This window comes from Pan paniscus, chromosome 11 (genome assembly GCF_029289425.2).
Source record: "Pan paniscus chromosome 11, NHGRI_mPanPan1-v2.0_pri, whole genome shotgun sequence".
Lineage (NCBI taxonomy): Eukaryota > Metazoa > Chordata > Mammalia > Primates > Hominidae > Pan > Pan paniscus.
In genome coordinates, this window is record NC_073260.2 from 11,554,289 (window position 1) to 11,577,381 (window position 23,093).

Consider the following 23,093-nt stretch of genomic DNA (forward strand, 5'->3'; position numbering starts at 1 on the left):
AACACTTTTTTTTTTTTTTTTTGAGATGGAGTTTTGCTCTGTCACCCAGGCTGGAGTGCAGTGGCGCCATCTTGGCTCACTGCAACCTACACCTCCCAGGTTTAAGCAATTCTCCTGCCTCAGCCTCCCAAGTAGCTGGGACTACAGGTGTGTTCCATCACACCCGGCTAACTTTTGTATTTTTAGTAGAGACGGGGTTTCGCCATGTTGGCCAGTCTGGTCTTGAACCCCTGACCTCAGGTGATCCACCTTCCTCAGCCTCCCAAAGTGCTGGGATTACATGCTTGAGCCACCACGCCCAGCCCTTCGCAAACACTTTAAGTAGTACCTTTCTAGATTCAGACACTGCTATAAACGCTTCTGACACAGTTGCTCATTTAATCTTCATCACAAACCCATGAAATAGGTACTAATATTATCATATAGGCCCAAAGGAGTAAAAGCATATGCTCAAGTCACAAAACCAAGATTTGACGTCTGGCCCCAGAGTCCTTATTCTTAGCCTCTGCGCCTCCTTCCCTGTCTCCCCAGGGACACTGCTAATTCAGCGTCTTTAATGGCCGTATGGCCTTCCCAGGAGCATCCTGGATTCGCCTGTGGAAGGGCATTCATTCTGCCTTCAGTGTTTTGCTGCTATGGATATGCGTTTACATCGAAGGGCTTGATTTCTGGGAGTTGGATTGCATGGAGGGGTGGGGTTGGGTCCAGGGATGTTTGCAATCCTTTTCCCCAATGCTGCTGTAGTCTTGGCATCCCAGCAGCTGTGTGTGAAGGAGGCACCCCTCTCCCAGGATGCCCCCAGACCACAGGGTGCAAAGAACCATCTCAGTGTTTCTGTCATTCCCCTGCTGCAGTGAACTTGAGTATCTTCCCATGCATTTATTTCAGTGAACTGCCTAACCTATCCTTGGCCCATTTTTCTAACCTCTGATTCGCTTTTTCATGTCAGTTATAATAGCCCTTTGTGGGCTGGGTGCAGTGGCTCACACCTATAATCCTAGCACTTTGGAAGACTGAGGCGGGAAGATTGCTTGAAGCCTAGAGTTCTAGATCAGCCTGGGCAACATGGTGAAACCCCCTTCTCTACAAAAAGCAAAAATTGCTGGGCATGCTGGTGCACATCTGTGGTCCCAGTGATTTGGAGGCTGAGGCAGGAGGATTTTTTTTTTTTTTTTGAGACAGAGTCTCACTCTGTTGCCCAGGCTGAAGTGCAGTGGTGCAATCTCGGCTCACTGCAACATCCGCCTCCTGGGTTCAAGCAATTCTCCTGCCTCAGCCTCCCAAGTAGCTGGGACTACAGGCATGTGCCACCATGCCCAGCTAATTTTTGTATTTTTAGTAGAGATGGGATTTCACCATGTTAGGCAGGCTGGTCTCAAACTCCTGACCTCAGGTGACCCACCCGCCTCAGCCTCCCAAAGTGCTGGGATTACAGGCATGAGCTACTGCGCCCGGCCAAGGAGGATAATCTGAGCCCAGGAGTTTGACGCTGCAGTGAGCTATGATAGCACCACTGTACTCCAGCCTGGGTGACATAGCGAGACCCCCATCTTTTTAAATAAATAAATCAAATGTTTAAAAAGTTAAAAAAAAGAAAAAAAGGCACTTTGTGTAGTACTGATATTATCCCTCAGTTTCTGTCCTCTGTAGGGCAAGTATTTTTTCCAGATCTACTATTGGTGGCCTCAGTGGACTCATCTGTAGGAGGTGGCATAGGTGCTCTAAGCCATTCCTCCAAGAATGAGATCCCAGAGCCGGACTCCCTCCTGTGGTGTAAGGTGGAAAGCTTGTCCACATTGCTGGAAAAAACACTTTTTCTTATGTTTTCTTTTTAAGTTCTGGTATTTTTTGGATAATATATCATTCAAATAGTTCGAAGACTGGCTGGGCGTGGTGGCTCACGCCTATAATCCTAGCACTTTGGGAGGCCAAGGCGGGTGGATCACTTGAGGTCAGGAGTTTGAGACCAGCCTGGGCAACATGATGAAACCCCGTCTTTACTAAAAATACAAAAATTAGCCAAGCTTGATGATGCGCACCTGTAATCCCAGCTACTTCGGAGGCTGAGGCACAGGAATCACTTGAACCTGGGAGGCGAAGATTGCAGTGAGCCAAGATTGTGCCACTGCACTCCAGCCTGGGTGAAAGAGCAAGACTCTGTCTCAAAACAAACAAAAAACAACAAATAGTTAAAGGGTCAAAACTGTGTACAGCAAAAAGCCTCCCTCTCTGGGAGCCCAGATTCCAGCACCCTAATCCTCCTCCCTCAAAGCAGTCAATGTTATCAGTTTCTTGTCACCTTTCCAGAGATATGTTATGCATTTACAAGCAAATACAAATATATATTGATTTCCCTTTTATACCCACAGATAGCAGCAGACTGTAAGGCAAGCCTGCCTTGTACTTTCTCCATGTCCCTTTTTAACCAGGGCCCTATTCTGGGCTGTGTCGGTACATAAGGGCCACTCCGTTGGCTAATTTGTTTTGAAGCTGTGTAGTACTCCATGGTGTGGAAGTACTACTGTGTATTCAGCCAGTTGCCTATTGATGGACATTTGGGTTGTTTCCAATATTTTGCTATCACAAGCAATGGATAATATTTTACCCAAGCTACAGTGGGTAACATTTTACCTTCATCATTTCTTCCTTGTGTGGGTTATTTCATGGATAAATTCCAAGTGCAATTGCTGGGTCAAAGGTGACCTGCACTTGACATTTTTTTTTTTTTCTGAGACAGAGTCTCACTCTGTCACCCAGGCCAAAGTGCAGTGGTGCCATCTCGGCTCACTGCAACCTCCACCTACCAGGTTCAAGCAATTCTCCTGCCTCAGCCTCTCGAGTAGTTGGGATTACAGGTGTGCGTCAGCACGCCCGGCTAATTTTTGTATTTTTAGTAGAGACGGGGTTTCACCATGTTGGGCAGGCTGATCTCGAACTCCTGACCTTGATCCACCCGCCTCGGCCTCCCAAAGTGCTGGAATTACAGGCATGAGCCACTGCGCCCAGCTGGCTGGGCGCAGTGGCTCACACCTGCAATCCCAGCTCTTTGGGAGGTTGAGGCAGGCGGATCATGAGGTGAGGAGTTCAAGACCAGCCTGACCAACATGGTGAAACCCCGTCTCTACTAAAAATACAAAAATTAGCCAGGCATGGTGGTTCGTGCTTGTAATCCCAGCTACTAGGGGAATCACGTAAACCCGGGAGGCAGAGGTTGCAGTGAGCCCAGATCGCGCCACTGCACTTCAGCCTGGCTGACGGAGTGAGACTCCATCTCAAAAAAAAAAAAAAGCTGTTTTGTTTCCTTTACAGCCCACTCACCTCCTTTGTGGCTTTTTACTTGAAAAGCCACAAATATTTATAGAAGGAACTAGAAGAAAGTGTAAAGGGAAAAATCAAAGGGATCTTCATCATGCAGCTGGAGAGGGAATCGCCGTTGGCCTTTTGGTGACCACGAAGGCACTGCGTTCTCTCTCTCCAGGAAGAACAATAGAAAACAAAGGGGGCAGGGGAACCAGTAAGTGGGCCAGTGCCCACTCATGCGGGCAGATCTGCAGGTGCGTGTGGACGGAAGGAGGGGCTGGGGTAGGAGCAGACTGAGGAACTCTGCCTCAACCCCCACCTTCCCACAGGGAAACGATGTCATTCATTCACTTATTCATTGGAAGAAATTATCTCTGCCAGACCCTGGGCTAGATGCTGGGGTCACTGTGAAGAACAGAATACAAGGTACTGCTCACAGAGCACCCAGTCCTGGGGGTGAGAGGGCAGCAAATAAAGAAATTCACAAAGGAATATACAGATTTACAAACCCTGATCAGGTCAGATGGTAACCACTGTAGAGTGGCAGGCTAAGGCTGAGAGAGAGACAGACAGAGTGGGTCAGGTCTTTCTGAACTCAGATCTGCCTGGGATACTACACTCTCTCCTGCCCCGTCATACACTCGGGATTAATAAAACCCACAAGTTCACTGTGGCCTGGTCCCTGCCTGCCTCTGGACTCATCCCCCACTTACAGGGCACAGTCCCTGCCAGCTGGCAAGGACTTCAGCAATTGGCCTTGGCCTCTCCCACCTGCAAGCTTTTGCTCGCGATGTTTGCCTCTGCTGAAACACCCTTGCCTTGTGTTTGTCCTCTTTCCTTTTTTGGGGTGGGTTTTTCTTGTTAACATTTATTAAGTAGGCACTCGACTGGGAGCAGTGGCTCACACCTGTAATCCCAGCACTTTGGGAAGCCACGGTGGGTCAGTCGCTTGAGGCCAGGAGTTTCAGACCAGCCTGTCCACAACAGTGAAACCGCATCTCTACTAAAATTACAAAAATTAGTTGGGCCTGGTGACACACTCCGGTAGTCCCACTACTTGGGAGGCTGAAGCAGGAGAATCCCTTGAACCAGGGAGGCGGAGGTTGCAGTGAGCCAAGATGGCGCCACTGCGCTACAGCCTGGGCAACAGAGTGACAGAGTAAGACGCTGTCTCAAAACAAATAAACATTTATTAAGCACTTATCCCTGTGTTTGGCACCTGGAATCTCATGAAAATTGTGTGAATTACAGATGATCCCTATTTTACAGGTGGAAAAATGGAAGCTCAGAGAGGTTAATCAACTCACCCAGGAATACAGCAGGCACATGGACGTGGCAAAGCCGATTCAAACCCAGATTACTGACTTTAATGTTGGTCCTTGCACCTTACCACCACCTGTCTGGTCACCCTGGCCCTCTCTGCTGTCAAACTGCTGTGTGACCATGGGCAAGACACTTCCCTCTCTGATCCTGTCTGACCCCTAGTCTCCTCTTTAGGAGGATGAGGATTTTTTTTTTTTTTTTTTTTTTTGAGACGGAGTCTTGCTCTGTAGCCCAGGCTGGGGTGCAGTGGCGTGATCTCAGCTCACTGCAAGCTCCGCCTCCCGGGTTCATGCCATTCTCCTGCCTCAGCCTCCGAGTAGCTGGGACTACAGGCGCCCGCCACCACGCCCGGCTATTTTTTTGTATTTTTAGTAGAGACGGGGTTTTACCATGTTAGCCAGGATGGTCTCGATCTCCTGACCTCGTGATCCACCCACCTTGGCCTCCCAAAGTGCTGGGATTACAAGTGTGAGCCACCGTGCCCGACTTTTTTTTTTTTTTTTTTTTGAGACAGAGTCTCACTCTGTTGCCCAGGCTGGAGTGCAGGGACCTGATCTCGGCTCACTGCAACCTCCACATCCCGGGTTCAAGAGATTCTCCTGCCTCAGCCTCCAGAGTGGTTGGGATTACAGACATGCGCCATCATGCCCGGTTGCTTTTCTTTTTGAGACGGAGTCTCGCTCTGTTGCCCTGGCTGGAGTGCAGTGGTGTGATACCGGCTCACCGCAACCTCTGCCTCCCGGGTTCAAGTGATTCTCCTGCCTCAGCCTCCCAATTAACTGGGACTACAGGTGCCCACCATCACGCCCAGCTAATTTTTGTATTTTTAGTAGAGATGGGGCTTCGTCATCTTAGCCAGGCTGGTCTCGAACTCCTGACCTCATAATCCACCAGCCTTGGCCTCCCCAAGAGCTGGGATTACAGGCATGAGCCACCGCGCCTGGCCGTCTTACCAAAATTTTCAGAGGAAAAAAATGTGGGATTTTTTTTTTCAATTTGTTCTCACCCTCCAAGCATGCTGGGTGCTGCGCTGAGCCCTGTGAGGGGCTGGCAGCATCGCCCCCAAGAAACTGAGGCTTAGACAGGAAAGGCCACCTGCCTGGTCACCGAGTTCTCCTACCTGGAAGGAGGCAGTTTTAGCTGAGGAAGGATATCCGGATGGGCCCTCCATGGTTCCTTCCCACCAGAACTTCTCAGCCATGGACAAGGAGGCAGCCAGGGACCCAGCACCTTTCATCCCTTGGTTTCCTGCTCCCCTTCTGGGTAGGGCACGAAGTGACGCACAGGTGTGGGCATCTCTGCCAAGCCAGCTCTGCCCAGGATTTAACTAGAGCTGTGAGGCTTGTTGACCCAGAGAATGTGATTTGGGAGACGCCAAGGCCTCCCCTCCCCTGACAGGACTGGGGGCAGAAGTTCTGGCCTTTCCAGTGTGCAGGGAGAAAGGTTTTACCTGATAGGTTCCTGCCCTCATCCTAGGGTCAGCCCAGGGACTTAGCCTCCCTGGCGGGTTTCTGGAGTGGAGCATGGGACTGGTCAGAACCTTACCGCAAGTTAAATAACAACTGGGTGGAGGTTAAAGGTAAGCACGCAGACAGGCAGGTGGGTGGGAGGGGAGGGGGCTATGCTTGGGAGGCTTCCAGACCTTGGGGCTGGCTTTATCTGGCCTCTTCCAGGCCTCCTTATCCCAGTCCACCCACCTTACAGTTAGGGCCCGTTTTGCCCTTGCCCTGCCAGGGTGAGATCCTGGCCAGGGAGAGGAGTATACAAAGTACAGCGTGGACACACGACACCCCTGACTTAAGAGTCCAAGTCCGCTGGAGGAAGAGGCTTTGTTTCACCAAATCACTTGGGCAAAAAGAAGCCAGGTAGCCAGGAGTGGGTGGCAGGCACCTGTAATCCCAACTATTCGGGAGGCTGAGGCAGGAAAATCACTTGACCCCAGGAGGAGGAGGTTGTAGTGAGCTGAGATCACGCCACTGCAATCCAGCCTGGGCGACAGAGCCAGACTCTGTGTTAAAAAATAATAATAAAATAAAAATTATACTGAGGTGGAGTTAGACTGTAACATACTTGATTCCCTCAGCCCTTTTTGGCTGTTTTACTATAGTCCCTATTTTGATTGTTATGCTAATATTTGTGGAAAGAGATCTTGTATTTGCTGAATCATAATGACATCAGTACTACTTTGGCTGGTTTAAGTACAAATGAATAAAACCACCATTTTTCCTTTAAAAAAAAAAAAAAAAGGGCAGGATGTGACTCCAGGCTCTTAAAAAACAAACAAAAAGCCAGGACACAGAACTCAGTCCCCCGCCTGAGCTCATCCCCGCGAGCTGGCGAAGGCCTTTCCCATCTACACAGCCTCCTCGGCCATCTGTTCACTGCACTCACTCCACTGTATCCCAGAGACTCATGTGTGCCAGGCACTATCTAGGTGCTGGGAACATGGTAAAAGCCCCACAAGGCCCTGCCCTCTGGGGAGCCTTTATTCCAGGTGACATACCTCCCTCCACAGGTGGAAACAGCACCCATGTCACACCAGAGCTTGAGGCCAAAGCTAGAGAACCCTCACCTGACTGGCCAGTCCCTGTTCCTCCCTGGGGTAGACTCTGGGGAAGAGGGGTGAGGATGAGCTTGGGTCAGCAGCTCCAAGGTTTACGGTCTGTCTTGGTTGTTTTAAAATGCAGCTTAATTGGCTGGGCCTGGTGGCTCACACCTGTAATCCCAGCACTTTGGGAGGCCAAGACAGGAGGATCCCTTGAGCTGAGGAGCTGGAGACCAGCCTAGGCAACAAAGCGAGACCCCCATCTCTAAAAAATATATGTATTTTTTAAAATGTTTAAAAATGAAAAGATGGCTTAATTGCATGAACGAATGTATTAGTTAACCAACTATGAGGAAACACCGAGAAACATAACCACACACTCTACAAAGCTCCCCGGCCCTTGGCACTTGGACCCACACCCGCACCCCACAAAGCCTTGTCTCTTGATTTCTGCTTCCATGTCATGCTGACCCCCTCAGCTCCCCACTACTTTTCCCCTTATCCCACTTTGTTGTTTTCCATGGAACTCAATCAAACCAGTTTGGACCTACTGGAAGGTGAGCTCCACTGGGGTGGGGGTGGGCCACCACTGTTTCCAGCTGTATTAAGTCCCGAATGGGATGACCCTTGGAAGACACACCTAATAAATACGCTCAATGAACGAATGAGACCATCGAAATTGCAGTGAGGGTTCAATGAGATAAAGATTATCATTGTGTAATTGCTCTTAAAAAATTCCTGTAAGTGGAATTGCTGAGTCAAAGAATATGAACCTTTTAGAGAAGCTTTTTATCCTTCAAAGAAAATACAATTAGGCCAGCCCTGTGAGTTTATCCACACTCAATTCCTAGTGACTGCTGTCAGGACAGCACACAACAGCTTTAATTTCGATTTTTTTTTTTTTTTGATAAGTCTCACTCTGTCGCCCAGGCTGGCATGCAGTGGTGTCATCTCAGCTCACTGCAATCTCTTGCCTCCTGGGTTCAAGCGATTCTCCCACCTCTGCCTCTCAAGTAGCTGGGATTACAGGCATGCGCCACCATACCCGGCTAATTTTTTTTAGTAGAGATGGAGTTTCACCATATTGGCCAGGCTGGTCTCGAACTCCTGTCCTCAGGTGATCCACCCACCTTGGCCTCCCAGTGTTGGGATTACAGGCGTGAGCCACCACGCCCAGCCCTGATTTGGATTTTTTTTTTTGAGACGGGAGTCTCGCTGTCACCAGGCTGGAGTGCAGTGGCACGATCTCAGCTCACTGCAACCTCCGCCTCCCTAGTTCAAGTGATTCTCCTGCCTCAGCCTCCTGAGCAGCTGGGACTACAGGCGTGCACCACCATGCCCAGCTAATTTTTTTTTTTTTTTTTTTTTTTGAGACAGTCTCGCTGTTGTCACCCAGGCTGCAGTACAGTGGCTCAATCTTGGCTCACTGCAACCTCCGACTCCCGACCTCGTGATCCGCCCGCCTTGGCCTCCCGAAGTGCTGGGATTATAGGTGTGAGCCACTGCGCCTGGCCAATTTGGATTTATTCGACTACTTATACTGGGTTGAAGTGTGCCCCCCGAATTCATGTCCTCTCCAAACCTCAGAATGTGACCTTATTTGGAAAGAGGGTCTTTGCAGATGTAATCGGTTAAGATGAGGTCAAACTGGGTTAGGGTGGCCCCTAAATCCAGACTGGTGTCCATACAAGACAGACACATAGGCCGGGCGTGGTGGCTTATGCCTGTAATCCCAGCACTTTGGGAGGCCAAGGCAGGTGGATCACCTGAGGTCAGGAGTTCGAGACCAGCCTGGCCAACATGGTGAAACCCCGTCTCTACTAAAAATACAAAAATTAGCCAGGCATGGTGGCAGGCGCCTGTAATCTCACCTACTAGGGAGGCTGAGGCGGGTGAATCGCTTGAACCCAGGAAGCGGAGGTTGCAGTGAGCCAAGATCATGCCATTGCACTCCAGCTTGGGCAACAAGAGCGAAACTCCATCTCGAAAAAAAAAAAAAAAAAAAAGAGAGACACAGAGTGAAGAATGCCATGTGAACACAGGCAGAGACCGGAGTGACGCCTCTACAAGCCTAAGGGATGCAAGGACTGCCAGCAGCCACCAGGAGTCACGGGAAGGATTCTCTCTCCCTCAGGTCCTCCATAAGGAACCAACCCTGCCACCAATGACTTTGGGAACCAACAGAATAAATCTGTTACTTTAAGCTAGCATGCTTGTAGCAATTAGTTATAGAAGTCTCAGAAAAACAAATACACCAATCAAGAATTTTTTCTTTGGCTGGACACAGTGGCTCACACCTATAATCCCAGCACTTTGGGAGGCTGAGGTGGGCAGATCACCCGAGGTCAGGAGTTCGAGACTAGCCTGGCCAAGATGGCGAAACCCCATCTTTACTAAACATACAATTAGCTGGGTGTGGTGGTGGGTGGTAATCCCAGCTACTCAGGAGGCTAAGACAGGAGAATCACTTGAACCCGGGAGGCAGAAGTCGCAGTGAGCCGAGATCTCACCACTGCACTTCAGCCTGGGCAACAGAGTGAGACTCTGTCTCAAAAAAAAAAAAAAAAAAAAAATTTGTTTTTCTTACTTTTACTGGCCTTTTGTGTTGTGGTCTGGGTCAGTTTCTGTAAATGAAGGACAGTTCTGGTCAAAGGTTTTGCCAACCTTCCTTCCTGGCCCCACTTCAAGGTCTCTGCCTGTAAGAGGATGTAGGAAATTGACCTTCCGAATGTCTCTTCCTAACTTCAGGCTCACAGAAAACGTGCCTGCCAGAATGTGCCGCTCCTCAAAGGTTCCCAAGGATTCTACCTTCAGTCTGTTTTTTTCTCCCACATACTCCCCACCCCCGTCCAAACTACTGCCACCTTCCAAGACCCCTGTGATCCCTTCACCCTCTGCCCACTTTCTCTCTCCAGCCTGCCCCAGGCCCTCTACCCAGCAGTCTGAGGGACCATCCTTCTCAGGTGACAGGTCAAATTGTCACTCCAATGATTTGCCCAGCTGGGTGACCATCGCAGCCACAGCAGCTCGCAGCAGGCCCTCACCAATTCCCTCACCAGGGACACGAGATGCGTTCTGGAAGGCACCCAAGAGGAAAAACAGACAAAGGTCCTTTCCAATTATGTAAGAGAACATGAACTGAGATAAAAAAGTCAAGACCTCCAGTGACTTGACAATCAAGTCCCAATGGTCAGGCCCAACCTGCTGCTGACTGGGGGGGAACAGCTGGCGGTGTGTGCACAGAACAAAACACACATCAAGTCCTGGAGGAAAAAAAAAATTAAAAAAAAAAAATTCAACTTTTAATTCTAACGGACCAAACTGTGCCCAGGAATGTCTCCAAACAATGGAACCAAAAGAAACACGATAAAATTCTCCTGTTGAAGAAACCAAGAGTTTGTGCCAGCCCCAGTGCTTCTGAGGGTTAGGCAAAAACAGCCCATTCCTGAGGCCAGCCCTGTCCCCACGCAGGGTTCTCAGCCTGAGAATAGGATTGTGGGTGGGTGAGGGACCTGTCCCCTCTTCCACCATGCCAGGAGCTCTCAGAAAAAGTCACTGGTGGGCGAACCCGTCCTCCTACCCCATGGAAACCCTCTGGGAACCATCCAGAAAGCCAGCAAGGACAGGACAGCTCCAGTGCCCTCCTGGTCTCTCAGCCAATGCTCCACTCCAGTCCACTCAGCGGGCTGCTCCCAGAGCCCAGGGTGGGGATTAAATAAAATATGCATGAGAGATATAAACTCAAATGCCCTGTCTCCATGATGCAAGTCACATAGCAGAAGAAACAAAACACAAGAGCCCTAGTGGCAAGCGCCGGCCCTCAGAAGACGCGCTCAAACTCCGTCTGGTTGGTGGTGGCGGGATTGCGACTCTGGTTGGTGGACTGCTGGGTGATCTGGCTGCCCTTCCGGCGCGGTGGTGCCAAGTACTCGAACATGGACGTCAGGTGGGTGGAGAGCATGCCCTTGAGGTCGGAGGGCATGGGGTCGGACCAGAAGAAGTCGTGGTTGAGGGCATCATCGCTGTCGATGCGCTGGGCAGGGTCCAGCACCAGCAGCTTGTCAATGAGGTCCAGTGCGTATGGGTCACGCACATAGGCCTTCAGCCTGTCCTTCACCTTCCGCTTCTGGCCCTTGACCAGCTCCAGCTTTTCATACAGCTCATAGTTGTCCACGTTTGGCCACACCTGGGAGGGAGCGGGCGTTGAGAGAATATGGAGTCCAGTCAGGAGGTGCGTGGCTTATCCCTTCATAAAGGCCTAAAAGGACTAAAATACCTGCTCCACTCGGAGGCTCCCAGACTGCTACTCGACCCCTCCCAGAAGCAGTGCCCGCTATGGATTGGCACATACCACGTGCCAGGTCCTTCTACCCACATCACCTGGAATATGGGCTCCAACCCTGATACACGTCACATTTCTGGTTTACAGAAGAGAAACCCAGCGCTGACTCAGATGTTCTGCCCAAGGCCACAGAACAGCTGATGGAACCAAGACTGGCGCACAGCCTGTGTCAGGTGTTTTTTTCTCCCACACACTCCCCACCCCAGGACAGGCCCTGTCACCAAACCAGCCTCCCTTCCAGAGAGGAGCACTCCTTCCATTCTACTCCCCACTCCTCCTCTGCCGGGGGACCTCGATCTCTGCACCCCGTGGGGACCGGGGCCCCGTACCTCAGGGGTGATGGAGCCGCAGAGCTGACTGATGAGGGCGAGTTGGTGCTGCTCCGTGTTGCCTTGCATGATGGGGCTGCGGGTCCACATCTCTGCCATGATGCACCCAGCACCCCACAGGTCAATGGGGGGGCCGTAGTCCCGCTCCCCTGGGAAGAAGAGCGCACCAGGAGGGCCCCTTGAGCCCGAGGGCCTCCTGAGGCTCAATGCCCCAGGGCCGGCAGCTCAAGAAGCCCTGGCAGTTGGGGGGAAGGGGCCAGGTAGATGCCTGGCCCTCACCCCCCTTGGCCCGCTCGGGAGTCCTCACCGAGCAACAGCTCCGGGGGCCGGTACCAGAGTGTCACCACACGGTTGGTGTAGCGGTTGGGCTGGCTGTTCTTGGCCAGGCTGAAGGCCCGGGCCAGCCCAAAGTCTGCCAGCTTCAGGACCCCATCACGAGTGATAAGCACATTAGCAGCCTTCATGTCCCTATGCAGGATCTGCAGGAAGGGCAAGAGTGGGTCCTTTAGTGACATCCACCCGGGAGTGGGAGCCAAGACCAGCCCAAGCCTGGGTCCTCCTCCCAGCTCTGGCCCCCACCTTGTTTCTGTGGATGTAGTAGAGGCCGTTAAGCAGCATCTGCATCACCCTCTTGATCTCAGACAGCGTGAACTTGACCAAAACATTGCTCAACAGCCCAGCAAGGTCATGCTCGCAGAAGTCGAACACCAGGTATATACTACCCTTGCAGCGGTTATAGGGGGAAGCTGAGGCAGGAATAGAAAGAAGAAAAACTCAAGAAAACCACATCCAACACACTTTCCCACAACCAGCTTCTTTCTTCCTGCTCCAACCCACGGGCACCCATGCCCTCCAGAGCATCTGTCTGTTCCTTCCTTCACCGGTCAAATATTTTCTGAGTGCCTCTTCTGGGCCAGGGCAGGCCCCGAGGAAGCACCAGCTACGATGAAAGAGGACCAGAAAAAGCAGTCACCATGGGTCCATCTGAGTTAAGAAGAGGCAGTTTAGGTGTGCCTAGTTCCAACTTTACAAACAAAACCTTAGGCTACAAGTGTCATCTTCTCGTAAGCACCAAACAACTTACCTTTGGTTCGACAAATCTCAATCAAGTTGACCACATTCTCGTGTTTTAGAAGCTGAAGGATCTTGATCTCCCGCAAGGCTGTAATGGGGAACTGGGTGGCAGAGAGGGGAAAGTGGTCAAGAGTGAGCGCAGTACAGAGCCCAGCCCTGGGGTCTGTACTGACAGCCAAGTTGGGAGAGAGAGCAAGATCATGGGCTCTGAAACCAGCTGTCTCAGAAGCCTTGTCTATAAAATGGATATTAGTAGCATGCACACTTCAAGGTGATGGTTTGAGACAACAAACTGAAACAGCAATACTTTGCTATTAGCCACTAAATGCTCGGCAGTTTCAGTCTTCAAATTTCAGCTCTATGGCTGTTTCGTTGGCAACAAACATGATGATTTAAAAATGTCCTTGCTAAAGCACATTAGGCAAAAGAAGGTTTATGGGAAGTTGTACTAGAGCTAAGATGGGGTGGAGAAGGGACCGCTCCTTTTAAATACGTTAAATAATTGAGTATCAGACACCTTTCAAAAAGCATGCATATATAATCTTTCTTTTACATTAAGCGAAATTTAACACTAAAAAAAGGTGTTTAAAGGCTTCCTAACTTCGTGAGATAAAGTGCACACGATGCACGCATCAACTCCCCCTCCTGGCCTCACCCATAACTGCCTAAGAATGAAACATTTAGTTTTAGGGTGGAAGCCACATTCCCTGGAAATTTCTGAACTACTACAAAAAAAATAAATCTCAACCTGAGACTCCCAGAAGCAGCAGGGTGGAAAACCGACCCGGGGTCCCGGGCAGTTAGCCGGCCGGCCCGCACGCCCGATCCGTACTCACCCCCTCCTTCTCGTTTTCCATCAGCACCTTCTTCAGAGCCACCTTCTGGCCGGTCTTGCGGTGCCTGGCCTTAAACACCTCCCTGCAGGCGGAAAGGGAGACCCGAGAACTCATCAGGCCATTTCCGCAGGGCCCGCCCCTCCCCCACTACAGGAGGAGGGGCAGCAGCAAAGAGATTCCGGGGAGGGGCTGGGCTAGGTACCCAGGGCACGCGGCTACCCCGCCACCCGGCACCCTGTCTCGTTCGGAGCCTCTGCTTCCTTCCCTCAGTCCCTTCTCCTCACTTGGGCGTCCCTTGGAGAGATCCCGCTCCCCTCACGGGCGCCTCTCTGCAGCCCCTCCCCGCCCCCACCACGGGCCTCAGGCTCCTCCCCACCAGCCGGCTCCGTCAGGCCGGGGCGGGGTGCGGCGCGGCCTAGAGACCAGCAGGCAAGCCCGGGGACAGACGACTTCTCTACCAACTCGGGGGGGGGGCCCGGGCATCCCGACGTCGGCCCTAGGGGTGCAGGCCCAGGGCTCCCGGCCCCGAGGGGCCCAGCCTTACCCGAAGGTGCCTTGGCCGATCTTGGCGAGCTTCTCGTATTTGGAAACTTCATCACAAAAAGGGCACTCCACCGAGTCGTACTGCTTTGCCATGGCCGCCTCCAACGCGCCGCCGCCGCCCCCAGTCGCTGCTGCCGCCGCTCCTGCTCCGGGTCCCGCCGCCGCCGCACTCCAGGCCCCTCCGCGGCCGCGCCACTTCCGCCTCCACGGCCACTTCCGGCCTCGCGGCGCCGACCCCGCCTCTTCCGCCCGCCGCCCGCCGCCAGGCCCCCTGGGACTTGTAGTTCCCGAGAGGCCAGGGGGAGCCGGAGCTGCAGAGGCGCCTCCGCCGCCGCCGCCGCCGCTGCCCCCGCCTCCGCCGCCGCCACTACTAGCGGCGGCCCCGATCGGGGGCGCGGGGAGCCGGGGCGCCGGAGCTGGGGCTCGGGGTGGCGCGTCCCGCTGCATGGGCCCGGGCCGCCGCTGCTGCCGAAGCTGCTGCCGCTCTGGCGCCCGATCCGGGGCCAGCCGCAGTGCCCTGCTCCTCCTCCTCCGACGGCGCCGCCTCCGCCGGGCTGCGCGGGGCGGCGGGCGGGGGGGCAGCCCCCGAGCCGCGGCCTGGGAGCTCCCTGGCCGGACCCGGGCCCGGGGCGGCCGGGCGAGGGGGCGAGACGGGAAGAGCCGACTAGGAGACGGCCCGAGAGCCCAGGAGGGGGCGCGTTATAAAGGGGGAGGTGCCCGGCCTCGCCCTCCCCTCCTCCTCCGCCCGCCCCCGCCCTCCTCCCTCCCACCCTCCACGGCCGCACCTGCCGCCGCCGCCACCGCCCGCCCGCCCGCCCGCCCGCTCGCTCGCTGTCCGCCGGCCGCCCTCGGCGCGTCACCGCCCGCGGCCCCTCCTCCGCCTTCGGAGGTGGGGCCCCGCGCTCGGCACCTGGCTGCGGGCGCCCTGCCGCGTGCCTCAGTTTACCCCCACATGTCGGCTGCAGCGGAAAGCCCCTTCCTCCCCGGCTCGGAGTGCCCCCACAGAGGCGAAGGCGGGAGGCGCGGAGGGAGCGTCCTCCGGCCCTGGGAGGAGAGAACGGCCCCCGCCTCCGCCTCCCCCGGTCCCCGCCACTCTCCGTTGACATGGCAACCGACGGCCGCCAGGGGGCGCGGCGGCACTAGCGGCGACGAGCAAGCAACGCCCGGGCCTTCTATCGCTGGGGCCTGGCTCTCCGGGAGGCAGGGATGGGACCCGCAGGACTCCCACCTCCGCTGAGTCGTGCCAGAGCTGGTCGGGCCCCGAGTCAGTAATCGCAAAAAACAGCTACCATTTTCTCAGCACTCTTGTGTACTCAGGAAGTGCTGGGCGTTCCCGCCGAATCCTGAATCAACAGCCCCATATCAGGATCACTAACCCATTTTGCAGAAGAGGACGTTGAGGCTCAGAGGTGAGGTCATTTGCCCAAGGTCACACGGCGACAAAGTTGGGACCCGAACCTGGGTGTCTGAGTGAGGGGATTCTCTTGACTCACGCTATTCGCTGTTGGGCCAGGAGGATAGCAGTGGGGAGGCCTGCTGTCCTTATGCAGGCGCCAGCTCACCGTTCACCCCCACATCTCCCTCCCCCATCGCGCCCATCCCTTCCCTCGCATCTTCCTGGCACCAGCGGCCCCCAGATTCCCCCTCCAGCTCTGCCCAAGGACAGCCTCCAGCAAAGCCGTCTTTTCTGCCTCCTCTGCCCCGCTTCAATCTGCCCCCTCCTCTCCAGCCCTCTGCAGGTGGATCCTGAGACCTAGCCCCCCAGTCTGGCCTCTCTGTCCCCGAAGAACCTGAATGTGACATTGGAGGCTCTTTCCAGTTCACACCCCACCCCTCAAGCTGTGGCCATGCGAATCTCTCTACTGTTTCCCCAAGCCTTTCTGCGTTCAGGGCGGTGCTCCCCTGATCTTACACTCCCCCAGACTCTCGGTATCCTCTCTTCCTGCAAGAAGCCATTGGAGTGGGCGCGGTGGCTCACGCCTGTAATCCCAGCACTTTGGGAGACCAAGGCAGGCGGATCACAAGGTCAGGAGTTGGAGCCAGCCTGGCCAATATGTTGAAACCCCGTCTCTACTAAAAAGACAAAAATTAGCCAGGCGTGGTATTGGGCGCCTGTAGTCCCAGCTACTCGGGAGGCTGAGGCAGGAGAATTGCTTGAACCCAGGAGGTGGAGGTTGCAGTGAGCCGAGGTCTTGCCACTGCACTCCAGCCTGGTGACAGAGTGAGACTCCGTCTCAAAAAAAAGCCCTCGGGGTGGCTCCCAGCTCTCACCCCACACTGCTTAGCCTCAAAGCCTCCTAGGAGGAGGCAGGAATGGCTTTGGTGACCTTGATGTCACAAGAGGTCTTGTTCTGGGGAAGGGCACTACCAGGGAGGGACTGGAAGGTCAGGCTGAGGAGGAAGGAGCCCTCTCCTGAGAGTAACGTGGAGCAAGAGAGGGGTTTAGGCAGTTAGTGATGTAGGGTCGGCTTCATGGGTTACACTATTAGAAGCAGGAGGCTGTTCGCTAAATTGGAGGTGGGGAGGATAAGGAGTGAGACCATAAAAATTTTAGTAATGACAACTTATTGACGGAAAATAAATGGTCCAAGCCCTACACTTGGCACTTTATGGGAATTATCTCGGTTGCCACTCAACCACATGGGTACTGTTGTCACCTCCATTGTACACATCAGGATCCCGAGGTGACATCACTTGGCCTGGGTCAAACAGCTGGTCAGTGACCATACTGGTATTTGAACCAGGTCAGTCTGGCACAAACCCCAGCACTTCCCCATCTCAGGGCCCTGCCCATCTGGCCTAGGGGTGGAGCCACGGCATTGCTGGGGTCTGAGCAGTAGTGCGGTGGGCGGGGATCTGCGGTGGGCTTGTGTGGCCTCCATTATCCGACTACATCTCAAGCCAGGGCCTGCCGTTTCCCCTGAGCCCTCCCTAAGTCACATCCTGTGGGCAAAGGCCCTAGCAGAAGTTCCGGTGGAGTTGTCACCTACACCCTGCCATCCCTGGTCTGAACCCCAGCATCCGCCCGCCACTTCCCCTTGGGGCCTCAGGGCCTCAGTCCCCACTGTGGGATGCAGGCAGGCAAGAGAGGCAGGAAAGGCCGGAAGCCTGTCAGAAAGCTACCCAGGCTGCCCAGGTCCGGGGCCCCAGATCACCAAGCTGGCAAAACCCAGGCAGAAATAAGAAGAAATGAGTGATTTCTCACTGACTGGAAACGTTTCCTGCTTCCCAGGGGTCGGCTAAGCTGGCAAGGCTGGGCATGTGGCCACTCCTTGGTAGATGTCTGCCCCAAGAGAGCTGCTGGTCCTGCTGCCATTTAACAGAGAAGGTGAGGGCAGCACAGGAAAGGGAGGCGTTGGACAGCTGTCTGACCCCAGCCTGGACCCCCTGTTTTCCTCTGAGCAGAGACAGACGGGAAGCATAGGAGGGAAGGAGAAGATGGGTTCATGGAATGGGCTGCTCTTGGCTGCTGGTGCATCTGAAGAGACAGTGGGTCAACTGGATAGCAGGGGTACAGGACAGAGAACAGCCTGTGATACCCACAACCCTCTAAAATCACAAAAGTTGCCTGTTCGCAGTGGCTCACACCTGTAATCCCCACTTTTGGAGGAGGAGGCAGGTGAATCACCTGAGGTCAGGAGTTCGAGACCAGTCTGGCCAACATGGCGAAACCCCATCTCTACTAAAAGTAGGAAAATTAGCTGGGTGTGATGGCGTGCGTCTGTAATCCCAGCTACTTGGGAGGCTGAGGCAGGAGAAAATCACTGGAACCTGGGAGGTGGAGGTTGCAGTGAGCCAGGATTGCGCCACTGCACTCCAGTCTGGGCAAGAATGAGACTCCATCTCAAAATAATAATAATTAATAATAATAATAATTGGCCGGGTGCGGTGACTCATGCCTGTAAATCCCTGTACTTTGGGAGGCTGAGGCAGGTGGATCACCTGAGGTCAGGAGTTCGAGACCAACCTGGCCAACATGATGAAACCCCGTCTCTAATAAAAATACAGAAAATTAACCGGACGTGGTGGCGCCTGTAATCCCAGCTACTCAGGAGGCCTGAGGCAGAAGAATCACTTGAGTCCGGGAGTGACTGCAGAGTCTGAGCAGGTTGCAGTGAGCTGAGATCTGGCGACTGCACCCAGCCTGGGCAACAAGAGCGAAACTCTGTCTCCAATCAATCAATCAATCACAGAAGTTCTGCCCACACTAGCCAGGAACTGACTCAGTGCCTGGCCTGGGGTTGACTTGCATTGTCTCCCTGAAACTCTCCAGCAGGCCTTTTAGGAGGTTGTTATTATTAGACCCAAGTTACGAAAGGGGAAATTGAGGCCCAGGTTGGTGTGGCCTGCCCCAGGCTACACAGCCAGGAAGCTATGAAGCTGGGATTTAAAGCCAGGTCTCTTTACTCTCAAAGCCTAGGGTCATTTGCCATCATCCCACACTGTCCCCAGTGTCAGGTCAACTGAGGGAGAAGCATCTGTTGAGCACCCATGATCCAGTCCTCATATGGAAGGGGGCTAGTGTGGATGGGTAAGGCCCCGGCTTTTCTCAGAAGGCTTCAGGTCTGTTTGGAACATGCAAATAAAGACACAAGGGGATTAAATCAAAATGATACTCTTGGTATAAATATTTTATTTTGCTGCCATGAGAGCATGTAAGGGATGTTATATTTATCCTATTTTACTGATGGGGAAAAAAAAAAAAGGCTCAGAGAGGTGACATGACTTGCCCAAGGTCATGGAGGTGGGGATTGAACCCAGGATTGCGTGGGCCTGATGCATTTGACGATGAAGTTTAAGGTCTCCAACTCTGCCCTGTCTGTGAGCCTGTCTTCTCCCTCCTCTCCATAGGCCCCGCAACACTATCCCTGCTTGAGTCATAGACTGAGGAAGAGGGGCAAGGATAGGGGACAGAAGTGAGAGCAGGGGGCTGGGCGTGGTGGCTTACACCTGTAATCCCAGCACTTTGGGAGGCTGAGGCTGGAGGATCACCTGAGGTCAGGAGTTCAAGACCAGCCTGAGCAACATAGTGAAACCCTGTCTCTACTAAAAAATAAATAAATAAATTAGCCGGGCGTGGTGGGGCGCGCCTGTAATCTCAGCTACTCAGGAGGCTGAGGCAGGAGAATTGCTTAAACTCAGGAGGCGGAGGTTGCGGTACTAAGATTGCGCCACTGAACTCTATCCTGGGTGACAGAGTTTTTTTTTTTTTTTTTTAAGTCTCTGTCGTAAGGTTTTTTTAAGACTCTGTCTCAAAAAAAAAAAAAAAAAAGAAAAGAAAAAGAAAAAAGTTCAGGGATCCTGGGGCACTATAGCCTCAAGCCAACCTGCAGGGATCCAAAGGAGGTAAAAGCCTGAGGCGGGGAGGGCAGAGCTGCATTCCCGGTGGTGTGAGGCCAGCCTGAGCGAAGGCCTGGAGGCAGGAAAGCACTCGGGGGTGTTCAGGACAGGGGACCATGGGCTGGGCTGACCTGCCCTCCAGTGCAAGCTGAAGAGCTCCTGTAGGACAGCCACCCACCGGCAGGTCCTCGGTCGCACTCCTAACGGCCACTCCAGGCAGCACAAAGGGGGCTCTGAGCTCAGCGGAGCCACCACACTGAGCCCTATTCATTCTCCTAGGGGTGCCAGAAACTGCCCTGGCGCCCGGGCCAAGAGCAGACAGGCCCCAGCTCTGACGAGGCGCCTCTGCCGCAGGAACACAGCATCTCTGTGGCTGAGATTCCCAGGTCTTGTGCCTTGTGCCTGCCTGTCCCTGTCAGGATTCCCTGTCCTGTGCCAATCTGCCCCTTATCTGTGTCCATCTCTCAGCAACCACAGCCAGGGCTCGCGGAGGCCCACGGTGTGCTGGCTTGGACCAGTGTTTGCTTCTCTCACCCTCCCAACAACCCCAGGAAGGGGGAGCTGCTGTGGCTCTATTTAACAGATGAGGAAACTGTGGCCCAGAGAGGCAAAGTGTCTTGTGCGAGATCACACAGCAAGTCGGGAGCAGGCCTGGCCAGGAAGCAGCATAGCCTTGGCAGCTAACCCAAGTCACACTGCAACCCCATCCTGGGACAGAAGCCGCGGACCTACTTTCTATTCCGCTAGGGGACACCAGCCAGGGAGTTAGGACACTTGGTTGTCAGTCTGTCCAGTGTCTGCCTCTGCTTTTTTTTTTTTTTTTTTTTTTTTGAGATAGGGTCTCCCTCTGTCGCCAGGCTGGAGTGCAGTGGTGCGATCTCGGCTCATTGAAACCTCCGCCTCCCTGGTTCAATTCTCCTGCCTCAGCCTCCCGAGTAGCTGGGAATGCAGTTGCACACCACCACACCCGGCTAATTTTTTAAAATGTATTTTTAGTAGAGACGAGGTTTCACTATGTTGGCCAGGCTGTGCTCAAACCCCTGACCTCAGGTGATCCACCCACCTCGGCCTCCCAAGATGCTGGGATTACAGGTGTGAGCCACCGCGCCCACCCTGGGGCTGTTACTGTTAATGGAGGATGCAGGAAGTGCCCTATCAGATGGCAGTGGACTCCTCTCACAGCCTGGGTTGCCAGCCTGGGGTCCAGGATAAAATGTTGAACCCCCACTGGTTGGCAGGTTGGCTGCATACCTCCCACTTCTCCCCATTCTAGAAATCAGGTGACTGAGGCTTGGGAGGTGGAAGTAGCTGGGATTGGCAGCCCTGGGTCTTGGGCCCCGCCCCCAGCCCCAGCAGCTGCTGACACCCTTTGCAGATGTCCAGGATGACCCGTGGAGGGGAGGTTGCATTTCCTCATCTTGGTCTGCCCACCTGAGCATGCACACATGGCAAGTTTGTAGGGTGGAAAGGCACCAGCCCGTGGGTTAAGGGGCCTAGAAGGGAGAGTTGTGGCCCAGTCTGGGCCAGCAACCAGCTGTGTTACCTGGGGAAATCCCTCTGCCTCTCTGTGCCTCGGTTTCACCATCTCTGTCCAGTGGGTACAGTGGAACACATGATGACATCTCCCTGATAGCTTGGAAAGCGGTGACTGTGCTTTGGTAGGCACTGATTCTGTGCCAAGCCCTACACCCATGGCTGAACCCGATGAAGTGGGCACTGCGAGTACCCCCGGTTCACAGGGAGGACGTCACACCGTGGCGAAATGGCCAGCCAAGAGTGGAACTTGGGTCTGGGGGGCCCAGAGTCCACAGGCCTGACCACAGCACTCTCCCATCTGCGGCTGCCAGTCCCTCTCCTGGGTACAGAGGCTGAGAAGCAACTGCCCTGCACACAGGCCTGACTCCCCTCACCTTCCCAGCCTGATGGCCAGGCCCCCTGACAGCTGTTGGCAGGTCCCCAGCGGCCCCCAGCCCACTGGGCTCCGTTCCCAGAGCCTGCGGCCTGCTCCTTAGACCTTCCAGGTCCCACGGGCTTGCGGTCTGCCCCCTGCCCCTGCTGCTGAGGCCAAGGAGGCGGCCCACAGGGGCTGGGGCTAGGAGAGGCCCCAGCCCCCGCCCCCTGCTGAGAGGGTGGGGAGGGTGGAGCTGTGGGAGTTTCACTGGTTTAAAAATACACAGAGGAAGCGAGTAAGAGAAAGGGGAAGGGGAGGTGGGAGAGGCACCTCAACTTTGATGTCCAGAGCCTTGAGTGGCCACTCGCAAGCTGGCCAAGGGCTTCACACAACTTGCCAAGATGACAGAGGGGACCAAGAAGACCAGCAAAAAGTTCAGTGAGTGTGGGGTGCCGTCTGCACTGTCCTCCATCCCTGGCTCTCCTCTGGGCCTCTCTGTGCATCTGTTTCTTCATCACTGTCTCATTTCTGTTTTTCTCTCTCTCACTCTTTTTCTTTTTTTTGTTTTTTACTTTTGGACACGTGTCTCTGTCACCCAGGCTGGAGTGCAGTGGCACAATCTCGGCTCACTGCAGCCTTGACTTCCCAGGCTCAACTGATCCTCCCACCTCAGCCTCCTAAGAAGCTAGGCAAATAGCTAGGACTCCAGGCACAATCAAATTTTCTTTTTTTTTTGGCCAGGTGCAGTGGTGGCTCACGCCTGTAATCCCAGCACTTTGGGAGGCCGAGGCTGGTGGATCACCTGAGGTCAGGAGTTCGAGACCAGCCTGGCCAACATGGTGAAACCCCTCTCTACTAAAAATACAAAAAATTAGCTGGGTATGGTGACACGCACCTGTAATCCCAGCTACTCAGGAGGCTGAGGCAGAAGAAACGCTTGAACCCAGGAGGTGGAGATTGCAGTGAGCAGAGATTGCACCACTGCACTCCAGTCTGGGCGACACAGCGAGACTGCATCTCAAAAAATAAGTAAATAAATAAAGTAAAATACAACTGATTTTTTTTTTTGTAGAGACTGGGGTGGGGTCTCACTTTGTTGCCCAGGCTGGTCTCGATCTCCTGGGCTCAAGCGATCCTCCTGTTTCCCGCCTTGTTTCTGTTTCTCTTTGTCCATCACTGTCTCTCTGCAGACGTCTCTGCTTCTGGGCATCCCGTGGCTTTCTGGCTGTCACTCTGGCCCAGCATCTCTGTCTCTCTCTCTGACTGACTTCGTTCTCCATCTCTGTGCTTCTCTTTATCCGTCTCTTTGTCTCCCCACCGCGTCTCTCGATCTCTGCAGTCCACTGTGTCTCTGGCTGTCTCTGACCTCGCGGCCGGGCAGGGGAGGCATTCGCACACTCCATCCCCTGCCCGCAGGCCTGGGCTCACATGGGATCCCAGGTGGGGAGTTACTGGGGCAGCAGAGGGATGGGGGCATCATGGGATCCCAGGTGGGGAGTTACTGGGGCAGCAGAGGGATGGGGGCATCATGGGATCCCAGGTGGGGAGTTACTGGGGCGGCAGGCGGATG

At 54.1% G+C, this 23,093-nt stretch overlaps 2 protein-coding genes across 2 annotated transcripts in view; one reads left to right on the top strand and one right to left on the bottom strand.

Moving 5' to 3' along the window:
- Positions 1-4,472: 4,472 nt before the first annotated feature.
- On the bottom strand, positions 4,473-15,007 carry CDK9 (cyclin dependent kinase 9). The gene is made up of 7 exons (XM_003822302.6): positions 14,294-15,007; positions 13,750-13,831; positions 12,924-13,014; positions 12,419-12,585; positions 12,147-12,318; positions 11,840-11,988; positions 4,473-11,354 (listed from the first exon to the last, which is right to left on the bottom strand). The coding sequence occupies exons 1-7, from the start codon at positions 14,737-14,739 to the stop codon at positions 10,989-10,991; spliced, it is 1,473 nt and encodes a 490-aa protein (XP_003822350.2). The 5' UTR covers positions 14,740-15,007; the 3' UTR covers positions 4,473-10,988.
- Positions 15,008-15,088: 81 nt separating this feature from the next.
- Positions 15,089-23,093, top strand: part of SH2D3C (SH2 domain containing 3C) — a 47,180-nt gene continuing 39,175 nt past the window's right edge. Inside the window, exons 1-2 of the mRNA XM_003822299.4 lie at positions 15,089-15,701; positions 16,022-21,961. Of these exons, the coding sequence (XP_003822347.2) occupies positions 21,925-21,961 (37 nt within the window). The 5' untranslated portion in view covers positions 15,089-15,701; positions 16,022-21,924. The remainder of the gene's footprint in view (positions 15,702-16,021; positions 21,962-23,093) is intronic.

What these genes read in the sequence shown, in the direction of transcription:
- CDK9 (XM_003822302.6), bottom strand. Translation starts at nt 14,739, where the DNA reads ATGCAGCGGGACGCGCCACCCCGAGCCCCAGCTCCGGCGCCCCGGCTC. An exon ending in TGAGATTTGTCGAACCAAAG is followed by an intron (nt 12,586 to 12,923) that starts GTAAGTTGTTTG and finishes TTCCTGCCTCAG; the next exon opens with CTTCCCCCTATAACCGCTGC. An exon ending in GCCCCCGGAGCTGTTGCTCG is followed by an intron (nt 11,989 to 12,146) that starts GTGAGGACTCCC and finishes TCTTCTTCCCAG; the next exon opens with GGGAGCGGGACTACGGCCCC.